At 54.4% G+C, this 19,226-nt stretch overlaps 1 protein-coding gene across 1 annotated transcript; it reads left to right on the forward strand.

The window, feature by feature from the left end:
- The first annotated feature begins 1,264 nt into the window (after positions 1–1,264).
- On the forward strand, positions 1,265–13,524 carry ANAPC2 (anaphase promoting complex subunit 2). Its single transcript, XM_065648383.1, has 13 exons — positions 1,265–1,699; positions 2,463–3,085; positions 3,596–3,728; positions 5,767–5,941; positions 6,572–6,691; positions 7,068–7,185; positions 7,269–7,450; positions 7,599–7,740; positions 8,491–8,566; positions 9,073–9,276; positions 11,088–11,217; positions 12,040–12,275; positions 13,039–13,524. Exons 1-13 carry the CDS (start codon positions 1,265–1,267, stop codon positions 13,249–13,251), a joined length of 2,787 nt encoding a protein of 928 aa, XP_065504455.1. The 3' UTR covers positions 13,252–13,524.
- The last annotated feature ends 5,702 nt before the right edge of the window (positions 13,525–19,226 follow it).

Below are 19,226 nucleotides of genomic sequence, written 5' to 3' on the forward strand. Positions count from 1 at the left end.
AAGGTGCTGGTTGTTAGTGTAGCTTTACAACACTGTTTCTAAGCTGTTACATTTTTATGCGAGTTGCCCCTTTCACCCCAAACCACCAGTTCTTGAAGTGAGCTGAGAAAACAGCTCCAGCCTCATCTGAAACGTGTCACTGGAAAGTATTGACTTTGGGAGATGAAGAGGATCTGATGGATTAATAGATTAGTGACCATATTAAAAAAAACGTGGGAGAAGGAGAATGTAGTCAGCAGCTCTTGGGGGAAGGGGTGCTCTTGGACTCAACAGCTCCTTGTTACCAACGGAGGGAAGATCTGAAAGAGGGCTGGAAAGATCCTTTTGTTTTTCTAAAAAGCAGATTGGTTGGTAATTCAAAAGTGAATTCAGCTGTTATCCTGCTCTCAGGATGAAGCAGTCCCAGCCTGTCAGCTGATGGAAAAGGCGAAGGGATGGAGCCATCCCAGTAACTGAAGTAATGGGAATGGCCCTTGTGCTGTTTGTCTCCTTCCCACCCCTTTACTGTGCCAGCACTTCTGCTCTTTTATGATACTGTCATGATCGTGTTCCACTAAACATGGAAGAAATGACATGAGAAGTTGAGCAAAAACAATGTCCAGCAAGCTGACAGCTCTTGTTATCAGTTTGGTGTTAGTGCATGAATTCATGGTTTTTTGGGTCAACGTTTTCTCTCTGGTTTCCTCTTTTCTTCCACCCCCCAAGTGATCATAGAATCTCAGAATCATTTCAGTTGGAAGAGACCCTCAGGATCATTGAGTCCAACCATAACCTGACTCCAGCACTGCCCCATGTCCCTGAGAACCTCATCTCCGTCTGTCCAACCCCTCCAGGGATGGTGACTCCAGCACTGCCCTGGGCAGCCTGTTCCAGTGCCCCACAGCCCTTTGGGGAAGAAATTGTTCCCCAGATCCAACCTCAGCTTCCCCTGGCGCAACTTGAGGCCGTTTCCTCTTGTCTGTGAGAAGGTCTTTTTCTTTTAGGGGTCCATTCCAAGGACCATATTAATGTATTTTCACAACGTGCTTTAACTCAACCCCCGCTCTCCTCCCGTTGGGACGGGCCGGTCGGCCTCGCTGCGCAGCCGAAGGCGGGGGATGCTGCGCCCTTCGGCACCGCCGGGCTGCGCTCCCAAAAGCTCGAACAGCACCAACCCAGACCCCAACTAAGCTCCCCGCCGCGGGGACGCCTGTGCCGGGAGCTCCGGGCCGGGCGGGCAGCCCCGGCCGCGGTTACCTTGCCGTAGGCCGCCTCCGTCTCGGCGATGGTCCGGTCGAGCTCGCTGCGGGCTGCCAGGTTCCGGGCCAGGCTCTCGCTGGTGCGGGCCAGCCGCTCGGTCAGCGCCCAGATCCGGCCCTGCAGCCGGGCCCGCTCCGCCTCCTCGGCCCGGATCCGCCCGCTCAGCTCCTCCCGCCGGGCGCGCAGCTCCGCCAGCCCTGCGCGGCACCGACCCGTCAGCCCCGGCCCCGGCCCCGGCCCCGGCCCCGCCGCCGGCCCCGGCCCCGCTCACCCTCCCGCAGCTCCTCGTTGTAGCCCCGCAGCGCGGCCCCCGGGCCGCTCATCGCCCCGGCCCAACGTCCCGCCGCGCTCCGCCTCTTCCTGCGGCGCGGCCCGCATGGAGCCGCCGGCGGGCGCGGGGCTCTCGGCCGCCTGGCACACGCTCAGCACCGCCCTGGTGCCGCCCGCCGCCCTGGGGCTGGTGAGCGGGGAGCGGGGCCGGGAGGGCGGGCAGGGCCCGCGGGAGGACGCGCCGCTCCCCGCTCACCTCTCGCGGGTCTCTGGGCCCTGTCGGGACCGACCTCCCCGCAGGCTCGGAGCGGGCCCCGACCCCCCGTTCTGCCGCCCCGGCCGCTCCGGGGCCCGGCGCTGCCGCGGGGCGGGTGGGAGCTGCCGGGGCGCGGGGGAAGCGGCCGGAGCTGCCCGAGCTGCCGGCTGGGGAAGGGGGATGCGGCCGTGCGGCGGCTGGTGGTGGCTCGGGGGCTGCCAGGGAAAGGCCGTGCGCGTCCAGCCGTCTCCTCGCCCATCACACCAGCCAGGGAAGCGTATGGGCCAAAAAGAGGAGCTGGTTCCCCATCCGTGCTGCGGCTCCGCTCCCCGCTCGCTCTCCGAGGGAGATAACACCAGCCGAGGAAGGTTTTGCCCTGGTTTTGCCCCAGAGCCTGGCTTCTCAGGGCCCTGAGGGTGGCTCGTGGCTCTCCCATCAGCGCGTGTGTCCTGCAGTGGCTGCCGACAGGGACAGCGATGGATGGGGACAGCGATGGATGGGGACAGCGATAGACGGTGTTTGGGTGTTGGGTCTGGGAGGTGGGCGCTTGGCTTCCAGCAGCGGCTGAGACCCCAGCGGGTCTCCACGGAGGGACAGTATCTGCCTGGTTTGATGGCAGGATCCACGTGCGTTTGGTCCCTGCGCCGTGAGATGGATGGTCCCCTCTGCTTAACCTGGTATCCCCTCCGCTTCTCAGGCAGCGCCGAGGTCCAGCGCTGTGGGGCCGCTGAAGGATGCCGACCTGCGGGCAGCCCTGGACGTGCTGCAGCGTCACGACTTGCACTGCGTGGTGGAGGAGTGGTTCATGGAGGTGCTGCAGACGGACCTGCAGGCAAACATAGCTCCCGAGTTCTGGAACTGTATCGGCCAGTATGAAAACACAGCTGAGGAGCCCCAGTGCGCCTCTCTCCTTCTGGACGCGTTCTGTCTCCTCAAGCGCCGCCTGGACCCCTACCTGAACAGCCTGGAGCTTCTGGAGAGATGGACCAAGGCGGGATTGCTCCTGGGGACAGGTGCTCAGATGCTGCAGGAGAAGTTCTACACCATGTTCAAAGCCATCCTTTTCTTCTCCACTACCGAATCCTTCCAGGAAATGATCCAGCAGTTCTACAGCCGCACTTTCAGGATATACATGCGGCAGTGGAAGAAAGGAGAAGATGGAACGAACGAGGGCGAGAGCAGCATGAGCGAGACCGAGCAGGAGAGTGACACGGAGGAGGGCGGAGGAGAGAGCCCGCTGTGCGCGGGCTGCAGCAGCAAGAGGGAGCGGTGCTGGTGCCCCAAGGCCATGGAGCAGTTCCAGCAGCTCAATGATGTTCTGTACGTAGGTGACGGGGTGGTGGCTGTCGCTCAGAACAAGCAGCTGGTCTGGAGGGGGAGCAGGGGCTGGTTTTCTCGGTATCTGAAACCTGGAGGAGTTACGCGCGACGTCAGGCTGTGTTGTGGTACATGGTGAACCTGACATGGAGTTTCTGCAGCTGGTTGCCAGCTGGTGGTTAAACTAGAGCAGATCTTTAGACAGAAAGTTCCTTTCTCTGGATATGAGAATATCTTCCTCTTGCTCTAAGGCCTTCTCTTCACAAAGAAGTAAACTTTTCTAAACGAAAAACCTTTTGACTGCTAGAATATAATGTTTCTAAGACAGGATAGCAGCAGTGCCATGTGTTATATACGCAGTACATTTATACGGGGTGTCAGAGCACTTAAACTAAGAGCTAGGCCTGCATCTGTGGAGGATACGGGGAGGAAGGAACTTCGGGTAGTTAGATTTTCTTGATTTGCTTGTGCATTTGCTTCCACACGCTCTGAATCGGGTCTCTGTGTCTGTAGCCGCCGGCTGAATTTGCTGGAGAGAGTGAGCGCTGACGCTGTGACGACCATCCTGCACAGGATGATCGAGGAGAGGATGGAGCAGCGGTGCAGGGGGGAATACGAGCGCTCCTTCCTGAACGAGTTCCAGGAGGTAAGGACGGCACATGGGCAGCTGCTCCTGTTACAGTTTTAGCAGCTCAGGCTAAAGCAGATTCTGCCTGAAAACGCCTGGTCCAGGGCTGCGACTTTGATTTACGCTGGAGGGGGAAGGTTTGCTCTGACTTGTGCGTAATAGACCATTATATTTCACCTGGTGACGTCCATAGTAACGAAGGAATTTCTGTGGTTCCGTTTTACGAACTACGAGTACGTGTAGTGCCACCTAACCTGCCGAGGACCCTCCCTCTGCGTAGATGGGCCCATAATTAGATTTTATGTGGCTGTTCCCTGTGCTCTTTCCAATTTTTCAGCACCTCTTTAAAATAGGGAGCGAGGATGGGAGATGATACTCTGGTATTGATCTCACCAGTGGGCTACATATAGAATTAAAATCCTTCCTTGCGACTACCCAGTTTTTTTGCTGCTGCCTTAAACTGAGTTACTGTTGGGCTGTTTACCCAGCGTGACCTTAAAATAAGGTTTTTCTCCGGGCTGTGGCTGTTCCAGGACACAGCTCTGGCTCTGCAGGCTCGCCCTGCGCTCTTTGTCTCTCGGTGCCTTTCCCTGTGCCCAAGGACAATGCATGACGCCGGGTTGCTGTGCAAACCAGACCGCTCGCTGTGGTTGCCCCGGTTTCCTTGCTGTTTGCCATGCCGGCCGTTTCTGTTGTCTGCAAACATCAGCAGTCGTTTTATATTTATTTCCCTTCAGTTGCTCCGCAACACTTTCTTTATTGAACCCAGTGCAAAATGCTTTTGGATGACCTGGAGATTGTTTAAGGGCATTTTAAGGGCACCAGAGGAAAATGCAGCTGCATTCCGCTTGTCAGATGTTGCAGAAGGTCCCTTTGCTCCCAGCTCTTCGGAAAGGCCGGCGCGTTTGGCCACAGAGTGTTGGAGTTTGTCAGAATTAGGAAGAGATAATTTTAAGAAAAAAACCACAAGCCTGGCAAGCTGAAAGTAAAATGTTTGATAATCGGGCTGTAACAGGAGCACTCGGAGAAGATAAACTCATGAGGAAGAACGGGTTGGTTTGATAATAATGGTATTCTTTAAAATTGAGTTGCTTTGCATCATTTACAGTCTATTCCTTTTGCCCGTTAGCAGAATTCTTGATCAGCTCTTCCACGGTTTTGCCCAGATCGATGCCCGGCTGTTCTGCAGTTCTCAGGTGCATCCTGCCTTGTAGTTGGCAGAACTGGTGCATTTCTTCAGTGATTCCTCAGCTGAGTGGATAATTAAAAATTTATGTCAGCAAACGAGACCTTGACTTAGCATTTTTGTTTCAGGCTGTTGGAATTTGGATATCAAAAAATAATAAAATCTAGTAGCTATTAATACTCAATGCTATCTCAGGAAGCAGCATGTATTTGCCGCCTTAAAGGAGAAATTTTAAAAAAGCATTTCATCTGGATATAGTAGTTGAGTACCTTTGAAATTTGACAATTACACGTTTCTCTATAGAAAACTAAATCTCGGATACAAAAAATGAATGTTTCGATGCTCTCTGTTCAGGTTTTTATTTTATTATTAAGTAACTAGGCTGGTATTTGAGGTCTTGATGTCAAGTGCCTGAGTGTGGTTGGTTGTCTGTGAGTCCCTGGGATGGCTTGCTTGCTCTTCATTGATTTTAGGAATCATAGAAATTTTGGGCCGAGGATGGTGTGATGGGCTATTCGCTCATATTGTCAGAATAGTTCTGCAGGTATAGAGTGGAGTGGAATTCTGCAAGAACAGAATAGCATGCGAGTTTTTTATATACCTTATTCTTTTTGGAGCCCAGCGCCTATGCACAGTCCTCAGCCACCCCTTATCTTCTCCTACACACCTGCACAATTGGATCTCCTGTATCTTTAGCTAAAGTTCATATTCTTTCAGCTCGGCTTTCCCCGGCTATAGCCCAGGCCAGGGTGCATTTGGGGAGCAGCTGGAGGCAGCGCCGTCCTTGCCCAGCAGCCCATTTCTGCTGGCGGTGGTAGGTGTGGGACATGGTTGTGTTCACCATCCCACGCTCTCTCTCTCCTCGCGCAGTGGATCGAGAAGGTGATCGGCTGGCTCAGCAGGGTTTTTCTGCACGACAGCCCCTCAGCACGCTCCTCTCCAGACGCCAGCAGCACCTTGAAGCACTGGCGGTGCCATGTCCAAAGGTTCTTCTACCGCATCTACGCCAGCATGCGCATCGAAGAGCTCTTCAGCATCATTCGAGGTGGGTGTGACACACTCAGCGTTCACGCACTCTTGGACTGTGTTGTCCCAAAACCAGGGTTCTGTCACCTGGTGTGCGAAAAAGCCAGATTGTAGCACACAGAGATGAGATACTGTTTATTACGGAGTCGTGGAAGTCTGGATGCTGGAATAAAGCCAGCACACCAGCAAGAAAAGTAAACGGCATTATGTACAAAATCTTATCACTACGTTCACACCCTAAAGAGCCAATTGGTTACACATTTGCATATTGCATTACATAATCCTTTTAGCATATAATGAGCAACATTCAGCTAAAGGACACTTTATCCGACAGTCTTGAGATATGTGTTGAAGCAAGACTCAGCTAATTGTGTGGGCTCCAAAGTGTCTAAAGCTGCAAGGTCAGTAGTGTCTGTACTTTGTGATTAGGTGTTCTGCAACTCGCTCGTTGTTATATGAGCAGACTGACTTAAAACTGAAAGGATTTACGGATCTTTAGGTTAGCAATTGCAGGCAGGGTTCATTCTTCTAAGTGATGACAACAACAGGGTGAATGATAGATCTGTCTTCATCCCCTGATGTGCCACCCTGTCTCCTCTTGCCTCCCCATGGAGCGTGGCACTGTGTCTGATCGCTGCTTGGTCTGTAGATTTCCCGGAGTCGAAGCCTGCTGTGGAGGACCTCAAGTTCTGCTTGGAAAGGACTAATCAGAGGCAGCAGCTGCTCAGCTCCCTGAAAAGTGCTCTGGAAGTGCGACTTCTGCATCCTGGTGGGTTTGACATCCCTGCGTATGTCATAGCACTGTAAGGAGCCTGGGTGTGAGAGGGATCTGCCGGGGGCATCATCTGACTTTGCGTTTGATGAGTGAGAGGCAGTCAGACTGGACATCGCGTGCTCTCCGTGCTGGAGTCTGCACGGGCAGCAGTACCTGATCGTATCCCAGCTCCTTTTTACCTCGTTTTCGCAATGCGGTGAGGAGCCAAGCTAGAAGTTTAGCTTTGGTCCAGGCGGGTCAAGGCTTCTTTGCTGTGTGTGGTGTGAGCTCCTAATGTACCGCTGGGGCTCAGCTGGTTTCTATCAGTCTCTGAGCCCACGTTTGCAGCTGGAACTGGTTTCTCAGACACATTCCTTCCTCTCACTTGCAGGAGTCAACACATCAGACATCATCACTCTGTATATCTCGGCCATCAAGGCCCTGCGGGAGCTCGACCCCTCTATGGTTATCCTGGAGGTCGCCTGCGAGCCCATCAGGAAGTACCTGAGGTAGGAGGCTGGTGGGACAGTCGTACGCATCCCTTTTCCCTCCCCTTCCCTTCACCTGCTCTGTTTCTCTCGCCTCTCGGCAGGACTCGGGAAGACACGGTGCGGCAGATTGTGGCTGGTCTCACAGGGGATGCCGAGGGCTCCAGTGATCTTGCAAACGAGCTCTCGAAAGCTGACCCGGTGACCCTGGAGAACGGCCAGGAGAGTGACGATGACATCGCAGAACCAGGGGACTGGGTTCCTGACCCGGTTGATGCAGATCCAGGTGAGATGCCAAGCCCAAAGTCCTGCTGTCCTGCTGTTCTCCCTGCTGGGCTGTAGTGCGGAGCAGCTCGTTGCTAGTCTTCGAGAGCTGAGCTGGGCTGGGGCAGGTCTCTGTTAATCTCACGCTGTTGTCTGCTACATTTCACTAGGAAAATCGAGTTCCAAGCGTCGGTCCTCGGACATCATCAGCCTGCTGGTGAGCATCTATGGCAGCAAGGACCTGTTTATCAACGAATACCGCACGCTTCTGGCTGACCGGCTGCTACATCAGTTCAACTACAGCGTTGAGAGGTGAGGTCCATGTGCCCAACCCCAGGGCTTCCCAGGGTAAAATCACCTGCTAAAGGTGCTTCAGACTCGGTCCTATGAACGGCTGTTTCTGCAGCCAGGAATGTCTTTGGCCATTTCCTCTGCAGCTTTGGGGTTGCATCTAGAATTTCATGTGCTCACCTCTTCTCAGGCTGCTTCTTGCTCAGTCCTGCCTTTGGCTTGCACTCATAGGGCAGCATGTAGGAAACTGGAGGCATGACACCCTCTTAACTCCATCCCATGTGTTCTGGTGGCTCTCACAACCTGCCCAGGCTGCTGAGGGTCAGCAGAAAGTGTCAAAGTAAGAAAAAGGGATGAAGCATCAGGAAACCTCAGTTGCAACCCAGCTGTGTCTTGGTTCAACAGTGGTTTTCCTTTCTGTGAGATGCAGCTGGTGTGAGCCACATCTGGGGTGGGCGGGTGCAGGAAAGCGGCTCCCCAAATGCTGCGGTGGCACTGTGCTGTCGTGGGGGATGGCTTGGTGCTGGGCTTGTCCAAATGCAAGGGATGGAGAGGGCTTCAAAAAGCTGCTGCTGCCCTACAGAGAGGGTGACTGTTCCTCGCTTGGATGCCAGGAGCCATCCTGTTCAGTAACATGCCTTACAAGGCTCCCTAGGAAGAGCACGGGTGGGCCAGGGACAGCTCTTTCTGGCTGTGGTGCAAGGAGTGGAGGCCAAGGCAGGCTCGTCTGTCTGAGGGACCCGTTTCTGATCTGTTGTTTTCTCTTCTCAGGGAAATCCGCAATGTGGAGCTGCTGAAGCTGCGGTTTGGTGAAGCTCAGATGCACTATTGTGAAGTCATGTTAAAAGTAACTTTTTTTTTTTTTTTAACTTTCCAATCCTGGGTGTTTGAGCTCATTGGGGACAGGGAGGAATTTGAGGATTGACTCAAAAAGGGTCTTTTAGGAAAGTTTGGTTCCCAAAATCCCAGTGAGGGGGCTGATCTCTGACAGGCAGATGTGCATTGAAAATCGTCTGGTTTTTAAGCCCTGTGGGTTGGATTATCGACTCTGGGTACTGTTGTCTCTCCTGCCCTTCCTGCAGTACAGGGCTCTTCCCTGGGCTATTCCAGCTCCTCTGGCGTTGGGACTCTGCAGTTTAATTCACTTGCAGCACCGTGGGAAGAACGCGGGTCCAGAGGGACTCCAGTGTGGGCTGCTGTTGAGTTGTATGCCCACACACGTGATCACGTCATTTCCAGTGTCCCCATCATCATTTGGAGATATTAGTCACCTTGTTTAAGCTTCTCCTTTACTAAGGGTTAGTACTGATTTGGAAGAGGAGGAGCTGCCTCAGCTTCCTCTGCCTTTTCCAGGATATGGCCGACTCGCGACGCATTAACGCCAACATTCGTGATGAGGAAGAGAAACTCCTGGAGGAGGAGAAGCCACCGTTCAGCCTCGTTGCCGTTATCCTGTCGAGTGAGTTCTGGCCACCGCTGAAGGAGGAGAAGCTGGAGCTTCCGGAGCAGGTCAAGGAGGCCATGGAAGCCTATTCCAAGAAGTATGAGAAATTAAAGGTGAGGCAACCTTAACACTCCTTAAAAAAGGTGTATGCTGTTCAGACTTTGTTATATAGTATGGGTTATGCAAAGTCCTCTTTAACATCCCTTAAATTTTAGCTGCTAGTATACCCATACTGTTATGGTGGAATCTCAAAGTCCCTCGGCTTTTAGAAGCTGTGCTAGCTTAGCTGTGGCCAAAAGAAGGGTTTATCTCATTATGGGGTGCCGGGGCTGTCGTAGTGATTGCAATTAGAGAAAAGAGTTTTCTAAAATATGCCAGTGTTTGTTAGTTAAATGGATACTGAGGTGGAAGTTCTTGGGCATCCTAAGTCTGGTCTAAGCTTGTTGGCCTAAGTTCAGTAGTAATAAGAGTGACACCCTCTCCCTGTTGGCCTCTCCACTACTCTGTCACTCTCCTCCCGTTTGTCCTCTTGAAAAGAAACTCTTTTAACACGGTCTCATTTTAAGATTCACTGTTAGTCTGGAGTTTGAATGTGGCTTCTCCTTCTGTCTGTGGTCTCTCCTGGGTTGTTTCATTCATTTCTGGAGGGTCCCTGAACTCCACATTAGACAGTTTTAAGTGCAAGCGTTTTTGGTCAGTTTGTGGCTCAAAGATGGAATATGTGCCTTTATAAACAGCATGGCAAGGTGGAAGAGAGGCAGACCGAGCAAATATAAGCAACCGTGAAGTATTCTTCTGTTCTCCAGGCACTTGATCATGGCAGTTAGTCAGATAGAGAAGGCTGAGGTGCATCTTGCTCTGCACATACAGAATAGGTTGGAAGCAGGAGCATCTGTCTGGAAGTCAAGGAACATCTCGGTCACTTCCAGAGCTGTGGTCTTGGCTTTCTCACCTTGCAGTTTCTTACCTGATGGAGTGCAGATGACACATCTGGAGCATGGATGATTCAGAATTCAGGTCGACCTGTCATGCCAGCATGGTGTGTGTGCATACACAGATGGTTCTTTGCAGCCAACCTGAACACAATTTGGTGTCTGATGCATATGTTCCTCTTTGCCTGTCCGCTTGTGCTCTGACTCCACTTCAGGCCTGGTTTCTTATATCCTTTCTTGAATTTGTCGTTTTGCACCAGATGATACATGCCATGAGGCTGGGAAGCTCGTAGCTCTAGATCGGGGTGTCAAACCCATTTTGAGTAGGATTCCTACTCGTTTTGTAGGAGTAGTTACATTTATACAGCCCTAAAATTACATTTGGCTCCTTGAAGGCAACCGTGAGGCTGATGTGGCCCACGGTGGAAATGACCCCTGCTCTAGATCCTGTCTCTTCTTCTGCTGTAGCTATGCGCCAGGTGTGGATGCCAGCTGATTTCTGTGCCTGCAAAAAATTAGGAGGGGATGAAGGAGGGGATGCAAGGAGGAAGCAGCCTCCTCGAGCATCCCTACCTTCAAAGCAAGCAGTCGTCTTTTCACATCAGTCTCAGAAGAGACTGCTGCTCTTCTGATGAAATCCTGCCCCAGATGAGTATTTATTTTCCGGTAGGAGTTTGTCCTGAGTGGCCCAGTTGGTCTTCCAGTGTTTCCTCAACCTGCGCTTACCCTGCCAGGGAGCTGAGGGACTGGCTGTCGGGCAGGAGAGGGCACTGGTCCTGGGCAAGGGCTGGACAACAACTTGTGCCGAGGAGGACGTTCCCCATGGGGGTGGTGGCAGTGCTGGGCGACTCATGAACAGGGGAGCAGCTTTCGTATCTGGCAGAGGTGTGTGGAGCGCAGCTGGCCCTGGTGCTAGAGGGATGTTTGCGATAACACAGCACTTAGTGGTTCTTGTTAGATCCGCTCTGAGCGGCTGCTGCCCGCTTTTCCAGGCCATGAGGACCCTGAACTGGAAGTACCACCTGGGCCTGGTGAACTTGGACGTGGAGCTGGCAGATCGCACCCTGTCCCTGTCCGTCTCTCCTGTGCATGCCGCCATCATCCTGCACTTCCAGACCAAGAGTGAGTGTCGCAGCAGACTCGGCGTGACCACCCGTGTCTGTGTGCTTCCCGTGGGGGATTGCGTGGGAAAGCCACGTTGCTCGGGTGGCTGAAGGCTCTGAGAGCTCTGGCAGCAGGACCAAGACCTGGTTCATGGGCTTGGATCATGAGGGCTCAGCCAGGTCTCCAGCTCTCTGAGGAGACAGCACCGGGCAGCACCACAGCCCCGTGACCGCTCTGCTTTCGGACAGTCGCTGCACACAGCGGCTCACTCCTGGCAGCGGCTCTGCAGCCTTCCCCAGCCTCTGTAACGTCCTGGCACGTCCCTCAGGACAAGAAAGCCCTTGAGGTGCTGGAGGGAGTTAAGAGAAGGGAACGGAGCTGGTGAGGGGCTGGAGCACAAGTGTGATGGGAGCGGCTGAGGGAGCTGGGGGTTCAGCTGGAGAACAGGAGCTGAGGGGAGACCTTCTGATCTCTGACCTGCCTGAAAGGAGCTTGGAGCCAGGGGGGGTCGGGCTCTGCTCCCCAGGAACAAGCGCCAGGACCAGAGGAAACGGCCTCAAGTTGCGCCAGGGGAGGTTGAGGTTGGATCTGGGGAACAATTTCTTCCCCAAAGGGCTGTGGGGCATTAGAACAGGCTGCCCAGGGCAGCGCTGGAGTCACCATCCTGGAGGGGTTGGACAGACGGACATGAGGTTCTCAGGGACATGGGGCAGTGCCAGGGGTGGGTTAATGGCTGGACTCTTGAGGGTCTTTTCCAACCAAAACCATTCCATGATTCTATGCTGGAGGTGGGTAGGTGTCCTGTTCTCTTCTTTTCTCTGCTATCCGTGTTGTGTGCAGGTACGTGGACACTGACAGAGCTCAGTGAAGTGCTCAAGGTGCCCGTGACATCGCTGAAGCGCAAGATGACGCTGTGGCTGCAGCAGGGTGTCCTGCGGGAGGAGCCCCAAGGCACCTTCACCGTGATTGAGGAGGAGCAGAAGGACCAGGGGGAGAAGGTGGTTCTGATAGACAGCGATGACGAGGGGGACTCTGCCATGGCGTCACAGGCTGACCAGAAAGAGGAAGAGCTGCAGGTACCCGTCTGGGCATCTCGATTCCTTGCAAAGCTGGCAGGACAATGCAAATGTCCCATGCTTTTGTCTTTGGGGAATCTGATTAAGATGATGAATTCGATTTGCACTTTGGATTTGCATTTTCCACTGCAAGTGGCTCAGTTCAGCAAGGGTTTTATTTTTTTGAAGTGGTTATCTCTTGATTAACGCTCACTGGTGCAGGTGCCTGATCGCAGCCTTCCCTCCTGAAAAGCGCCCAGCTGCCGAGCCAGGCAACTGTTCAGACATCTCTAAATGCTTTTTTTTTTCAAGTTTAAAAACCCGAAAGTCTGAGGCATGTTTTCATATTTGAAAATAGTCATAACCTATTTGGATTCACCCAAGCGGCGCTTTTTGGCACTTAGACTGCCAAAAAGGTTTACGCAGCACTAACAGCTGGACCTTTGCTGTCTCTGCGGTGTTGTTCCTGGGCGCTTCCAGTGCTTTTCCAACCCGTGTGTCCCGTGTGTGTGTGTTGTGCCACTGCGCAACATGGAGGTGTCATGCCAGTGTTTATCCACTGAGGGTCATGCACGTCTTGCACGTCAAATCCCGTTTTCTGGCCGTGTGTCTCAACACCCGATGCTGATATTTTTCTTTAAAGACCACATGCTCGTGGCTGAGAGCAGAACTTACTGCCAGCCGCAGCCCTGCTCTGCTTTTGGGACGTGGGATGCTAAAGCACCCCTTTTCTTCATGGGGTAGGTGTCAGTGTGATTTATTGTTGTGTGTTCACCCTCTGCAGCTGTTCTGGACGTACATCCAGGCTATGCTGACCAACCTGGAGAGCCTGTCCCTGGAGAGGATTCACAGCATGCTGAAGATGTTTGTGATGACAGGCCCAGTGGTGACAGAGATCGATATACAGGAGCTGCAGGGTTTCCTCCAGAAAAAGGTCCGGGACCAGCAACTCATCTACTCTGGAGGTGTCTATCGCCTGCCCAAGAACTGCAACTAGACTGCGAGCGTCCCTGCTCCCCTCTGTGTCACTGCTCCATGCCTGTGTTTGGCTCCTCAGTGCCTCGCAGCTCTGTGCATCCTGCTGGGGACGTCCTGTGCCCTGGGGGTTTGCTCTGCCCTCTTCCCCGAAAGGGTTTCCACGTGGAGACAGCAGCAGCCTGGCCCGTGCACCCCACAACTTCTGGGGCTGGGCCTGCTCCCCACATTGCTTTTCCTCTGTTTTTCTCCCTGGGCCAACTTCACTGGTTAATAAAACCCAGCAGTCTCCTTTTGCAGATGGTACCAGCTCTTTTCTTTTCTCTCCTCTTGGCAGAGCGCTCTTGGCACCAGCCTTCCCACACCCCAGGGTGGGCAGGGAACTCCCTGGTCTGCCGGGCACCGTCTCCCTTTCGGTGTGTCTCCATCTGTAGCCTTGGAGGGGTTTGGGAGGGGGGCTCTTGGCTCCGGTTGCTGTCTGAGTCTCTCTGTGTGGCTAAAGCAACGTCTTGCAGCTGGGAGCGATGAGCAAGGCCCTACACAAAAGCAAGTGTTGCCGCTGTCTCCTTTGGCTGATGTGGGAGGAAAACTCCAGGGTCTGCTTACCCCTGTTTGAGGCTCTTAAATTGTGTGGAATAATTTTATTGTGGGATGAAGAATGCTTTAGATGGATGAGTTCTTTAGTCCTGGAGGGTAAGTGGATTACCCAGGCGCTGGCAGGATCGCATTATTATGGCAGGAACACGTCCCACTGCCACGGATGGTGTCCCCAAGAGTGCATCATCCTGGTGTTATTCAGAGTTATTGGCACCACTGAGATCAGCGAGGCAGTGGGTGGGATCATCCCTGAGCTCCGCTGGTTAAATGTCTCACCCAAACATGGGTACAAGATCAGGCAAAGGGTTTCGGATTGTCTTCAGTCTCCACTCAAAAGCGTTCAGGGTTCCTCAGTCCCTGCTTTCCTGGTGGGTTTTGCTCATCAAGAGGAGTATGTTTAGGAAGTCTGGCTTTTACTAAAAATTTTCTTTCTGTGAAGCAAAGAATGAGTTTCCGTAGCCCAAGGAGTCCTTCTTGTCCTCTGCTGAATCTTCTCGCCCAGCCCGTGGGCGCTGGGGCAGCTGGAACTGAGATACCAAAGGGCCATACTTAAAACATGGGAGCAGCCTGTAACCCTGGCTCTGCGTCCAGGCGCATGAGAGACTTGTGGAACATCGAAAACAACCTGCATTTAATATTTAACCTTGTTTTTCAGTGCCTGAAGGCCCGCAAGTCCTGGCGAGCATCCTTTGTGCAGCCATGGGCATGATACGACACCGATCTCCCCTCGGGCACCTTTTCCTCTGTGGCCGAGCGCATGTCCTGTTTCACTCCAGGCTCATGGTCTGTGGCACTAGGAGCTTGTTGGCGTGTTCTATTGTGAAGCTTAAAATGTTCCTTGTGCTGTAGGGGCTCTGTGAATAACTGAATAAACCCCAGTCTGTGACCATGTACGATTTTACTCCAGGTAAAGCCAAGAAAGATGAGCAGCAGCTAATTCCAAATCACAGCAGGCTGGGGAGGGAAATCCACACCCGAATGCACAAGGAGCCTCCCCAGAGCCTGGTAGGACACCCGGCTGGACCTGGTGTCACCTGAGGGTGGGGGGTGGCCAGGACACAGCAGTGGCCTCATCATCGCTGTGCCCAGCATGGGATGCGGCTGGGGACGTCCCTGGGCACCACGCGTGGAGGACACGAGACAAGATCTTGTGGAACCGCAGCTTGTTCAGCCCCGGGCAGAGCTCTGTGCTCCCTGCTCCTGCAGCAGGTCCTGGTGGCGTTTCCCTTGGGAAAACACCTCCTGGGGGCTTCTCCACGGTCCCTCAAAGGCTGCTCAGCTCCTTGTGCTCAGCTCTTTCTCAGACGTGCAGCCACTATGGAATAAATCAAAGCAGCCCACAAGTGCCAAAACCCACGTGCTCTGGGAGGACAAGAGGGAGAAAGATGTGGGCAGGTGGTGGGGACATCCCTGGAGGACACCTCTGTCCTGGCTGTGCTGCAGTGCAGAGCCCTAGGGCTGTGTTTCACAGCTGCTCTTTCCCCCCCTTTCCCCCCCTTTTCCCCCCTTTTCCCCCCTTTTCCCCCCTTTCCCCCCCTTTTCCCCCCCTTCCCCCCTTTTCCCCCCCCTTTTCCCCTTCCTTTCCCTCTTTTTCCCCCCTTTCCCCCTTTTTTCCCCCCTTTTTGCCCTTTTTTTCCCGCTTCTCCCCCTTTTTTCCCCCCTTCTCCCCCTTCTCCCCCTTTTTTTTCCCCTTCTCCCCCTTTGCCCACTTTTCCCCTTTTCCCACTTTCCCCCTTCCCTCCTTTTCCCCTTCCCCCCTTTCCCCCTTTCCTCCTTTTCCTTTCCTTTTTCCTATTTTATTTTACTTCTACTTTCTTTTACTTCATCCTATTTTATTCTACTTTATTCTATCTTAATTCTACTTTTTCAGGAAAGAAACCTGAGCGCACGGAAGCCCTGGGAAGGTAGGGGCTTGGGGCAGCCGGGTCAGCGTCTGGCGGCCGCGGGAGCCGGCGCTGCCCGCTCTGTGCCACAGCACATCCCGCTCTGTGCCCCGTGTGGGACCGTCGAGTGTCTGGGTGAGCTGCGGCTGCGACTGGGTGGGGAAATGTCTCTTTTTGATCTTTTTGAGACCAAAGCGACTGCCACCTTTGCAGCTCTGCAGCGGGGTCTGGCCCTGGCCACCAAAGAAGCCTGGGCTGGCTGCAGGGGCGAGGAATGTGGCTGGTTCACCTTTTTTTATAGAGAAATATTTCTGTGTGGGTGCAGGTGGCTCTATCCCCAAGGCAGGGTGCTGCGGGGCGGTGAGACCAAAGCCGTGGCGGTGATGCGAAGGTCGGGACAGGACGAGCATCCTTCCTGCCCCGACCTTTCCCGGCCACCCGTGATGCTCCCCCGTGGGGTGTGACGAGCGTGTCCGTCCTCAGCCCGGGGCGAGCGCCGCACTGCCGGGGGCACCCGGACCCGCTTCTGTCCCCACGCGGAGCCACCGGCTGAGCTGCAGTGCGGTCGTTTCCAAGTGTTACAACAAGGAAAACTCTGGTTTAATGAGCGCTTCAGCTTTTAAGGAATGTTAAAGTCTTAAAATTAATTGAAACTGGCTGGAAATGCAATTTTTCAGCCTGAGCAGGGGAAGCTGGAAAAAAAAAACCCAAACCAACAGGGCTTTGGACTCTTGCGTGCGTTGTTTGCCACCCAGCCACACTGATTCAGGCCGGAGCTGTGTCTGCTGGCCCAGGCAAAGCCCCATCCTGGGTCCCTCACCCTTGCAAATCACTTCCACTTTCAGAGGAAAGAAAAAAATACATGTAACTTGAAAATGCATGTAAAATTGCATTCCTTTACTCCTTAGGTGCTTGGAAACGGCTTCAGTTCCTCCGGTGTGTTGTACGGACGCCCTTGTTGCACACTATGAACCCTTTCTGTGAACACTCGTTTACGTGGGTAAGCGTTACGATGATTTTCGCTGATTGATGCTTTGGAAATGAGTTGATGTTTAAGGCATCGAGGGGACGCTGTGTAGGTGACTGTCCCACCCGCAGCAGGAGCAGCTGCGGGTACTCGCTGCTCTCCATCTCTTCCAAATCATTTCCCCAATTTTCCATTTTTCCCCCCAATTTTCTACCTTTTTTCCCGATGTAAAAAGCAGCGTGACCTCCCCGGCACAGCGGTACGTGCCGCTGGTCCCTGCCCTCTCCCACCCTGCTTGCCGCCCTGGCTCTGACCCCGGCCAGTGCCTCAAGGCGCGACCGTGACCGTGACCTTCCTGGCGGCCCCCGATGCCACCAAGGCTGGCACGTGAGGAGGGGAAGCTGCCAAACCCATTTTTCTTTCTATTTTCCTTTTTTTATTGTTTTAGTGAGGTGGAGGTGGAGCTTAACTGGCAGAGAAAGAAGCAGCAGATTTAAACTGGGTTTTAGGAGCGGTCATCTGGACTGGCGCCCCTTGAATGGCTTTAAAAAAAATAAATTTGATAAAAATCCTCGCTTTCCTTCAAAAAGAGCGATCACCCTCATTTACCTTGGTCTATTTATAAACTGTTTAGAAGGGCCACGATAACCCAAGCAGGATGCGGCGTCCCTACAGGGGACGTTCTCCGGCCCACGGATAAACTGTTTGGGTTATTCAGAACACGTTAAAGCAGGGCCGGAAATTCTGGCTAAGAGTGAGACTGGGAAGAGTGCGGGGTCCGGCTTGGTCCTGCCTGGGGAGCCACTGGTTTGTGCTGGTTTTACACTGATTTTGCTGCTGTTTGTGCTTCTCGCTGATGTTTAGGATGCTCAAGGGTTGACGGTGCAGAGGGACCCCCTGGATGCAAGGGGCTGGAACAGCAGCAGAAATTCAGGGCACATCAACACAAGGTGAGTGATATAAAAGGATAAAAACCCCACCCAACAGCTCAAGCCATCTTGTGGAGTCGGGGGGTGGTTGGTAGCACTGCGGAAAGGGCAGCTCCATGCTTGGAAAAGGGTTCTCTGGGTCTGGAAATGCCCCCGCGGGGCCAGATGTTGCACACAAAACCTTGGGCAGCCCCACGCCGAGGAACCCGCTGCCCGCCCTGGGAAAGGTTATTTCGTTCTATGCTTTGATTCTTCCCTTTTCAGTGATGCAGGCGGGGCTGGCGCCGAGGCCGGGAGCTGCTCGGGGGTTTCTACATCCCCACTCCAGTGCCATTTCCCCTTCTCCACTTGCAGGCTCTCGCTTTCTGTTTTGGGGCTCCCTGCCCGCTCCATGGGGTGTATTTCTGAGCTCTACCTCCATCTTCCTGGCAGCTCCAAGCCCGTGACCTTTTTGGCCTTCTTTAGCTTCTTTTTGGACAGATTTCCTCCTTTTCTGCAGGGTTTCTCTGGGGAAGGCCAGTGCTGCGGGTGTGGGACTCTCTGTCTCAGAGCTGCCAGGGCTCACACTGGACCATTCTGGGCTCTGGGTCCCCAAAAGGGACCCACTGGCCCCAGGGGGTTCATTCACCTCATTCAGGCTTCCCCGGGGGAGCAGAGAAGCCAGGGGCGTTTGCACGTGTTTGGAATGCAGCTGCTGCTCATCAGCCCTGGAGGTGTTTTGACTAAACAGGCAACGTGCCAAAAAAGTGGAGGAAAAACCTAAAATTGTCATAAAAGTCAGCACCCAGCAGCAAGGGGCCGTGCAGCCGCCCCAGCCTCCAGTGATGCTTTTTGGTGGGTACCCATCACCTGCGGGTACCCAAACCAGTGGGTTCTGGTCAGTGGCTGGTACAAACATCTCAGCTCGGAGGTCGCCATGTCCCCGTCCCCGGGGTTTTCTCGCCCCCTTTCCCTGGAGCCCCCGGCGGGGCAGAGCGGCGGGAGAGGCCGTGTCTGCACAGTTTGTGTTGGTGGTTCTGCAGGAAGGGCCGTGGCACCGCGGCCATCCCGGCCCAGCCGGCATTTCCTCCCCGCGTGGGGCCCGGCCGGGGGGCCCGGCCTTGGGGCCCGGCCTCGGGAACCAGCAGGGACACAGGGGACAGGGCTGGTGGCCCCCAGGTGACTGGGGGGAGAGCGGGCTGGCCCCAGTGCACACCCCTGCACTAGAACCCCCTGCATGCACAGAGCTCCCCGTTACATGTGGGGCTCCCCCATTGCACTGCCCCCCACCGCGTTGTGCCCACAAGCAGCCCCCCAGTTGCATTGCCCCTCCGTGTGCCGCCCCTCTCAGGATGTCCCCTCCCCATGGCACCCAGCGGGATGGCAGCTTTTGGGGACGCAGCCCCCACGCCAGGGCCACGGCAGGGGCAGCAGCTGCACAGGGCGATGTTTTGGCCAGGAACATGAGCAGGGGCTGTTTTCCACGGTCCTGTCCCCCGTGTCCAACCCCTGGCCCATGGGCCATGCTGGAAGGATGTCCCCACAGGGGACACCTCTTGGTGCCAGCAATGCCCTGGCCTCCTGCTCCCCCGGCTCTTTTGGCAGCCACCCCAGACTGAGCTGATGATTTTGGAGGCCGGTT

This window comes from Caloenas nicobarica, chromosome 19 (genome assembly GCF_036013445.1).
Source record: "Caloenas nicobarica isolate bCalNic1 chromosome 19, bCalNic1.hap1, whole genome shotgun sequence".
NCBI lineage: Eukaryota > Metazoa > Chordata > Aves > Columbiformes > Columbidae > Caloenas > Caloenas nicobarica.